The sequence below is a fragment of the Cynara cardunculus genome (assembly GCF_001531365.2).
Source record: "Cynara cardunculus var. scolymus isolate 2C chromosome LG 5, CcrdV1, whole genome shotgun sequence".
Taxonomy (NCBI): domain Eukaryota; kingdom Viridiplantae; phylum Streptophyta; class Magnoliopsida; order Asterales; family Asteraceae; genus Cynara; species Cynara cardunculus.
Genome location: NC_037532.1, coordinates 35,748,697 through 35,757,553, shown reverse-complemented (window position 1 = coordinate 35,757,553; position 8,857 = coordinate 35,748,697). Strand labels below are relative to the sequence as shown.

General features: G+C 34.7%; 1 protein-coding gene across 1 annotated transcript; it reads left to right on the top strand.

The window, feature by feature from the left end:
* The first annotated feature begins 839 nt into the window (after window positions 1-839).
* LOC112512347 (tubulin alpha chain-like) lies at window positions 840-3,250 on the top strand. The gene is made up of 4 exons (XM_025118256.1): window positions 840-977; window positions 1,077-1,311; window positions 1,705-2,075; window positions 2,414-3,250. The coding sequence occupies exons 1-4, from the start codon at window positions 885-887 to the stop codon at window positions 3,068-3,070; spliced, it is 1,356 nt and encodes a 451-aa protein (XP_024974024.1). The 5' UTR covers window positions 840-884; the 3' UTR covers window positions 3,071-3,250.
* The last annotated feature ends 5,607 nt before the right edge of the window (window positions 3,251-8,857 follow it).

Genomic DNA, 8,857 nt, shown 5'->3' with positions numbered 1-8,857 from the left:
AGATTCCCTAAACCCTTTTTTTATTAACCTGGATATCTAACTCACTATGCGAGCCGACTAATCCCAGGACGATCACCTGCTTTGCAGATAGTCTGGAGTCACCTTTTTAAAATGAAGAAACAGGAGATAGAAGAAAATTTCCATTAAATTTAAAAAAAATTCATAAAATTGATTATTTATATGTGGGAAATAATATTTTATTGTTCCCATCAATAATAAAGGTTTAGGAAAGAGAAACAATATTTTATTAAAGACTTGGTATCATGTGAGACTAAGGGTTTTTCGTGAGACCCGTTAGACCAATTCTTAACCCTTGGATTAGATCTACAATCTGAACATTCATAATCATAAAATTGTCACCGTGCAACTTTAGACCATTAGATCATTAACTTATAAAGTTGATCAATGAACATAAATTGGTCTTACGGGTCTCACAAAAAACTTTTGGTCTCACGTGAACCCAACCCTTTTATTAAATACATATTAAATATTTTAATAATATAACTGATATTATAATCTCTAAAATAAAGAATCTCTTTAAGATGAATGTAATATTTTTTTTACTACATTTCCGAGAAAATTTGGATAATCAATTAGAGAACGTCAATTTTAAGAAAAACCACAGGGACCAAAAATGTCAATTTAAAAAAACCACAGGGACCAAAACCGTAATTTACTCCTCCAGCTGATAACGGTCGTGAATACCAGCTGTCTTCCATTTCAAATTTCAAATGAAACCACTTTAACCTACTTTTTACGTATAAAAATACCTCCTTTCTCATTCATCCTCTTCAAAAACTCTCCGGCAGCCGATAAGACGTCTTCGTATACGTCTCCGGCAAATCTCGTATCTCCGGAGAATCTGTAACGGTTCCATATCGAAAATGAGAGAGTGCATTTCCGTCCACATCGGTCAAGCTGGAATCCAGGTCGGAAACTCCTGTTGGGAGCTTTATTGTCTCGAACATGGCCTTCAGGTAACCATTTCACAGCCTAAAGTTTTCAATTTTTCGTTCATCGGATTCAGATTCAGATTCCAAATCCTTTTGATGTTAATCTTTTCTGTAATCTTACAGCCAGATGGACAAATGCCGGGAGACAAAACCGTCGGAGGCGGTGACGATGCGTTCAATACGTTTTTCAGTGAAACCGGCGCCGGAAAACACGTTCCCCGGGCTGTGTTTGTAGATCTGGAACCGACGGTTATTGATGAGGTTCGTACCGGTACTTACCGGCAGCTGTTTCACCCTGAACAACTGATTAGTGGAAAAGAAGATGCTGCTAATAACTTTGCCAGAGGTCATTATACAAGTAAGTAATGTACTGATTTTTTAGAAGATATGAGCTTGGTTGGTGATAACCGCTATTTTTGTCACTTTTTCCTAAAAATAGCCATTTTTATCGATAATATAATTACAGAATAACCTAATTTTTTGCAAATTAGCACAAAATAGCCACAGGTTTCAATCAGCACAAAATAGCTAAACAGAACCCCAAAAAAACCTACTTTTTACAAACCAACGAATAATATCCATAGATTTCGCTATCCTGCAAAAGTTTATAAATGGCCTGGCCTGGCCTGGCCTGGCCTGGTTATTCTGTATTTTGTCATATCTAAATGTGGCTATTTTTGTAGAGAACCATTTTCTAGAGTATGGAACAGGGTAACGTATATCTGATTCTCTGAGGCATTTTATCGAACAGTTGGCAAGGAGATTGTGGACTTGTGTTTGGACCGAATCCGAAAGCTTGCGGATAACTGTACTGGGCTACAAGGGTTTTTGGTGTTTCATGCCGTTGGAGGTGGAACTGGATCAGGGCTCGGGTCTCTGCTTCTCGAGAGGCTGTCTGTAGATTATGGCAAGAAATCGAAGCTCGGGTTCACAGTTTACCCTTCGCCTCAGGTCTCGACGTCGGTGGTCGAGCCTTATAACTCGGTCCTCTCGACTCATTCTCTTCTCGAGCACACTGATGTTTCTGTGCTTCTTGATAATGAAGCGATTTACGATATCTGTCGTAAGTCGCTTGACATCGAGAGACCGACATACACCAATCTCAACCGACTTGTATCTCAGGTATTCGATAAAATTCCCGTGTGAAATGAAACATAATATGTTTTGGGTATGAGGTGCTTACCCGTTAAGATAATATTCTGACCAATATGCTGAAACAGTAAGAAGTGTTGTAACAAGTTTATAAGACGATTTTGCACGTCTTAACAAGCTTCTTAGGATAGACTTCAGTTGTAGAACATAGTCTATCAGGATACTCGGATGTTTTTGGAGTCCTGTAAACCTGAATATATTGTAGTGCAGTCGATGCTTAACCAGACAGCACTCTTACTTGGTTAGCGCTTACCCAATTTGTTTCATTAAACGCTCCAAAATTTCTTACTGGTGTTTCGGTTTTACAGGTTATTTCTTCTCTGACGGCGTCACTGCGGTTTGACGGGGCTTTGAACGTGGACGTGACGGAGTTTCAAACCAATTTGGTGCCATACCCACGAATCCATTTCATGCTTTCTTCATACGCACCCGTGATTTCGTCCGAGAAGGCTTACCACGAACAGTTATCCGTAGCCGAGATCACCAACAGTGCTTTCGAGCCTTCATCAATGATGGCGAAATGTGATCCTCGCCACGGGAAATACATGGCATGCTGTTTGATGTACCGAGGTGACGTCGTTCCAAAGGACGTGAACGCGGCGGTGGCCACCATCAAGACCAAGAGGACCATTCAGTTCGTCGATTGGTGTCCGACGGGTTTCAAGTGTGGAATCAACTACCAACCGCCAACGGTGGTTCCCGGCGGTGATTTGGCCAAGGTTCAACGGGCGGTGTGTATGATTTCGAACTCGACTAGTGTTGCTGAGGTGTTCTCGAGGATCGATCACAAGTTTGATCTAATGTACGCGAAGCGGGCTTTCGTGCATTGGTATGTTGGGGAAGGAATGGAGGAAGGGGAATTTTCAGAAGCTAGAGAGGACTTGGCTGCTCTTGAGAAAGACTATGAGGAAGTTGGGTTGGAGTCTGTTGATAATGAGGATGATGATGATGGTGATGAGTATTAGATTTGGGTTTGGTATGTAGGTTTATGATCCTCAACTGTAAGAACCAATGGGCTCATTGGTTTGGATCTTTAGTATTAATTTAGTTTTCTGACTTTGGAAATTGCAACTTAAGAGTCTATCTTCTATATTCGTTGTTTAATTCTTGCTGTTTAATTATAATTATTGTAAGGAGTCAAAATATGAAAAATATCATTTCAATCAACTTCTTAAATTGGGTACATACATTAATTTGGGTTATCCCACTACTTACACCTAAGGAGGTCCAAAATTAAGGGTTGTTTGTTTATCTCTTAATAGTCTCATTAAGAGTTAGCCTCTGAATAGGTGAGAGGTAAATCTTAATGGTTCTAAAATCTTCTGAATGATTTTGTATCATATGTCTCCCTTAACCATTCAGCGTTCTAATTTCATTATAAACAATTATATTTCGTTTTCAATATATAACGAGAGCCTCTTAATCATTCTGACCAATTAATCATTTTGTACCAAATCATTCAGCAATTGACAAACAATATATTCATATGTATATCATGTCACATACTATTTAAAGAGTAAAAAAAATATATTATTAAAATAAGAGTAAACTACAATTTTGGTCTTAGTGGTTTGACAAAAATAACATTTTTTGTTTACATAACCGTGGTGGTTTGCAAAAATGTTTGAATTTGGCTCCGTTAAGGAGAATTTTCATCATTTTCTTGATATTTTGTATTTTAACCAATCAAAAATCAATTTTATGATTTGGTTCCTGTGATTTTTGATTGGATAAATAACAAAAAATTCTATACAATGATGAAAATACCCTATTATCTTGTAATTTTAAAATCGATTTTTGTGCACTTCTCTCACTGCACTAGAGAATGGAGTATGATCTAACAGTTCATTATTTTGCTACTCTTAGGGGTGTTTGAGATTGCTTATAAAAAATAACTTGTTGACTTATTAGAGTGTAACACGGATAATAAGTATTTTTGAGTGTTTAGAATAACAGTTTATATTGGTGTCAAACCGGTAATAGTTTTTTTTTTTTTTTTGAAGAAATTAAATCATTCTGACTTATAATAAGTTGATAAAGACTTTTGTAGAAAAACACAAGTTGTTTTCAAATAAACAATCCGAAACACTCCCTTCGTATCTATGCATTTATCTCACTATATTAGCTTGAATGTAAGGAGTAAACCGCTAGACATTTTAATTATTACTTTTGTTGTCTTCGTATTCGCAACTTAAGGGGAACAATTTTATTAGTTGAAGTGCCAAAACGATCAGGATTTGCCAAAACGATCAGGATTTGTAACTAAAGAGAGAGGCTGTGTTTAATTTACAAGAACGGCTCTGCTCCCTTTGTTACATCTCTTATTTAGGGTTTTAAAACATATTAAGGTCCGTAGAAGCAGTAGCTCTCTTAACTATCACTGTCTCGCAGCCTGTTTGCATATTTCCACCTGAATTAGGGAAAAAAAAAGCTATATAAATTACCATTTATCGGTTTTCGAAAGCGAATCTGAAATCATGAGGCCTGAATTCTGGAAGGTGTGTTAATTTTTTAAGTATTAAATTAAGAAAACGAATGAAATAGGCTAAAAATCCTCTAACGATCTTCCAAATTTTATGAACAAAAACTGAAAATTCTGTAAAAAATTAGGAAATCGTGCTTTGTGTGAATCTGTAATCAGAACTCAGTTTTAGATTTGAATATTGAAATCCTTTTCAGCAAAAATATACACATCTAGATGCGCATACATACTTACATAGAGAATATATATACATATAGTGATTTATACTGAGAAGAATGGAGAATAGAACGAACATGTTGCGTGATCACTACGCCATATTGATCCTCGGCGAAACTTTGCCGCTGAGAGGCGAAGCTGGCCTGGAGAAGACGATATCATCCACGAGATCATGACCGGCGCCGGAGATCTTAGCTATTAAACACTCGCCGATATCCTCTCCTAGATGTGAATCCTCCGCTCTAATTCTCACAATCTGGCTATGAACACAACGACGACCGAAAATGTCCTTTACCGTCGACACCGGCCATTTCCTGACCTTCGAAACCACCGATTTCGGCGAGTAATTTTCCATATCTTCCGACGATGATCCGTAACTCTCCCTATCCGTCTCGGATTCTTCAAAAATCTTCAACATCGGCGTTTTCCGATCATTGAATTCTAGGAAATCGCCTGATTGCTTAACGGCGGTAATGGCGATTAGCATGAAGATGTGATTTTGAGCTGACTAAGTGATGGCGAACTGATCTGGAAACGACGATTGATCATATATATATAGGGCGCGAGGGCGCTCTGTATGTGAGAACTGAGAGAAGGACACGTGTCGGTAATAGACGAGAGTTTGACGGTTAGAAGGGGTAAAATGACATATGGGAACGTATGAAATGGGAAAAGCCGTTGGCTTTCGGCTCCTCTTCTGCCACGTTGCGTGGGGCCACTTGGCCAAGAATTAATAGGCACGATTTTATTTTATTTATTAAATAAATTTAAATGCATTTTTTTTCTGTTTTTAGTTTGAAAAATTATTTTACAATAAAACATTGAGTAAATTACAGATTTAGTCCCTGTGGTTGTATCCAAATTATGGATTGAATCCCCCAGTGAAATAATTACACGTATGGTCATTGTGGTTTTGATTTTGTCATGGATTAGGTTTCTCCTTTTAAGGGGTTGTTTGAAAGTTGTTGAATAGTTTGGTACAAAATGATTAAGTGGTCAAAATAATTAAGAGGCTCTCATGATATAGTGCAAAATGAAATATAATTGTTTGGTAATTGTTTACAATAAACTTATGGTGCTTAATGGTTGAGGAAGGCTCGTTATACAAAATCATTCAGAGGGTTTTAGAATCATTAAGAGGCATATTTTGTTTTTGCCAAACAAGATTCACCTCTTAATGATTCAGAGACTGTCTCTTAATGAAACTATTAAGAGGTAAACAAATAACCTCTAACTCTGTTAAATTTATCTCCATTAAGTTTAGGATATTTTGGTCTTTTATTATTGTTTTTTTTTTCAAATTTTCGTTTAAAAAATTGCATATAAGTTATTAATGTTATAATATACAGTCTTCCCCTGCCATTTCCTAATCGACGATGAGGTCCCCTTTCCCTGCCAATAAATCCCATTTCTGCCAACCACTTGAACCGACAACCAGTCGATGACACCTCCATTGATCTTCGACGCCCCTTTCCCCTTGTAATGGATCGGAGAAAAAGGAAGCATCGACATGGATTTTAACCTAAATCATTTGTGGTGTTACTGTTTCAAAACGCAAGGACAATAAACATAAATCTGTCAAAGCCGCCATTGATGCTCTTGTTCGAAACCCAGTGAAATCTTTGCATCTCTTTCCATCGATTTATTGATGAACATGTTATTCATCATGAATGTGTGATTCATAATAAATAATACTTTCATATTCATCATGAATGTGTTATTTATCTTGAAAAGGAACACATAACATCATGTAAATGGTTCTAATATTCTTAATTACTTTTGGATTTCTAATGGAATGGTCATTTATTTTCTTAATTATATAATTATATTATAAAATATAATACGTTTTAAAAAACTAGTACCTTCTTGTATCTAAAATATTTCGTTTTATTTTTTTTATCTTAGTCAATGTTATAATATGATCTTATGTGGTTTTGAAAAAAACGACAATGTTTTCATTTTTGAATAAAATATAAATTTGAAGATATCATAAAAATTTGACAAAAATATGTTGATATTAATATCAAATTAACTATTTAAAATTTTATATTTTTTGTGTAATTTCTTATTTTAATTTTTTTTATTATAATTTAATTTGAGTTCAATAACAAAATAATTTATATTTGGTTTAATAATATAATTTTTTATAAATATAATAATTAAATATTTTGCTAGAACTCGATAATCATCCTAATTAGATTTTAGATTTTTTATATTTTAAAATAAGATATTTATCTTATATTGTAATTAGTTACACGAATTCAAACATGTCTCTTTAATAAGTTGTACTCACGTATAATTTAATTGTAATCTTGAATTTTAAGTAATATGCATTAATAAAAAATATTTTATACATAAAAAATTATTTTTAATAGTTTTTATTAAATATTTTATTATTTGAAAATAAATTTTCTTATATAACTTTTTGACAAGAGCTTATATTTGAGTGGGCCACCACAAATCACAAGAAAAGATCTAATGGATGTCGACTATATTAATTTAAATTAGTTAGTGGAGGTTATTGCGGTATTTGATTAGAACTCCAACGTGGGCTTTTGTGATTGGGCCAGCTCACCTTAATATGGTGCACCTGCTTACACGTTGCAAGGATTAAGGGTGGTTACGATTTGACGTCATCATTTTATATCCCAACAAATTTAAAATATTAAAATTATAGGAATTGGTGGCACAAGAAGTGCCGTAGAAGCTTTCCCTTCCACCTAAAGATCTGAAGCATCGGCTAACTTCGTGTCAGCAGTTTGTAATAATGTAAATGCTATTTAAAATAGTTGGGTGTAAAGTGTTTGTAGGTGGTTTTTTAAGTCCGTCGTCAAATTTCAAAACTCAATTGTAGACAGACGACGGAAATTACCAAGTTAAAGTACGATAGGGGCAGAGGAAATTTCCGATGGAGCTGTGAAATGCGTAGAGATCGGAAAGAACACCAACTGGCGAAAACATTCTTCTGAGCAGGATTTTATTTCCATCGAGTTAAAATAATATACTGATGTCTTTAGTATACAATGTTGTTTGTTAACATCTTAATGAGTTTAATAAAACTTATAGTTTATTTAGTCAGTTATATATGATTGTATGATAGTGGCTTAGTTATATATAAAATGGTTTATTAGTTAGTTCTTAAGTGAAGTTTTCTACAAAGACGAGGTTTTTTTTTTTTTTTTTTCTAAATCTAACCCGCCCAATTATAAAACACGCTTCTTCTATCGATGAAAATCCTCTTAAACAAAAGCCCATAAAATCTATACAGACAGATTAATCCATACTGGACTTAATAAAAAACCAACCAAATAACCCATGAATTACATTTATTATGTGTTTTTAACATGTATTGTTTTTATTTTAAAAAATTAACAAGTTAGGTCTTTGTGGATGCGTTTTTTTAACAATTTGGGTTCTTGTGGTACGAAGCTTCGATGCGTTTTTTTGTCTATGTTCTTGGAGGCACTTGAAGCACACCAATTTGAATAATATGAGAATCGGCTCGAGAGAATGATTTTATACAAAGAGATTTATCGTCCATGTATTTTTTGACTTTATTATGCGCTACAACTAGTACTGATACTACATAAAGATGTGTGGTTGAATCCAAGCATTAGGCAAATACCGAAGTTCGAGAGAAATACCCTCAAAATAGTCACAAATGGTGGACTTTTTATTGTTAACTACATACTAAGAGGTATTGGTCCATTGTGTTTATGTCTCATCACACGTGTTATACTCATGTTGTTTTCTTTATCCTGTTAATTCAAGTATCGTGACTCAAAACCGAACAAAGTCTTTCAAATCCCTTGTTTGAAACCAATTCTTTTATTCTACTTTTAATAAGGTTTTACTCCAATCTATGTGGACGATGTTCAATATTTTATACTACTTTATTACTTGAAAGACGATATTGGGCTAATTGTATACTGGCTTTTGCTCTAATCATCACATATATGTAGGTGTGTAAAAAGCACTGTATACATGACAAATAATCATACACACTTTTCACTTTTTGCGAGTTTTAAACCTTCAACCCTTTTGAAAGTTGAGC

What these genes read in the sequence shown, in the direction of transcription:
- LOC112512347 (XM_025118256.1), top strand. Translation starts at nt 885, where the DNA reads ATGAGAGAGTGCATTTCCGTCCACATCGGTCAAGCTGGAATCCAGGTC. An exon ending in TGCCAGAGGTCATTATACAA is followed by an intron (nt 1,312 to 1,704) that starts GTAAGTAATGTA and finishes TTTATCGAACAG; the next exon opens with TTGGCAAGGAGATTGTGGAC. An exon ending in TCAACCGACTTGTATCTCAG is followed by an intron (nt 2,076 to 2,413) that starts GTATTCGATAAA and finishes TCGGTTTTACAG; the next exon opens with GTTATTTCTTCTCTGACGGC.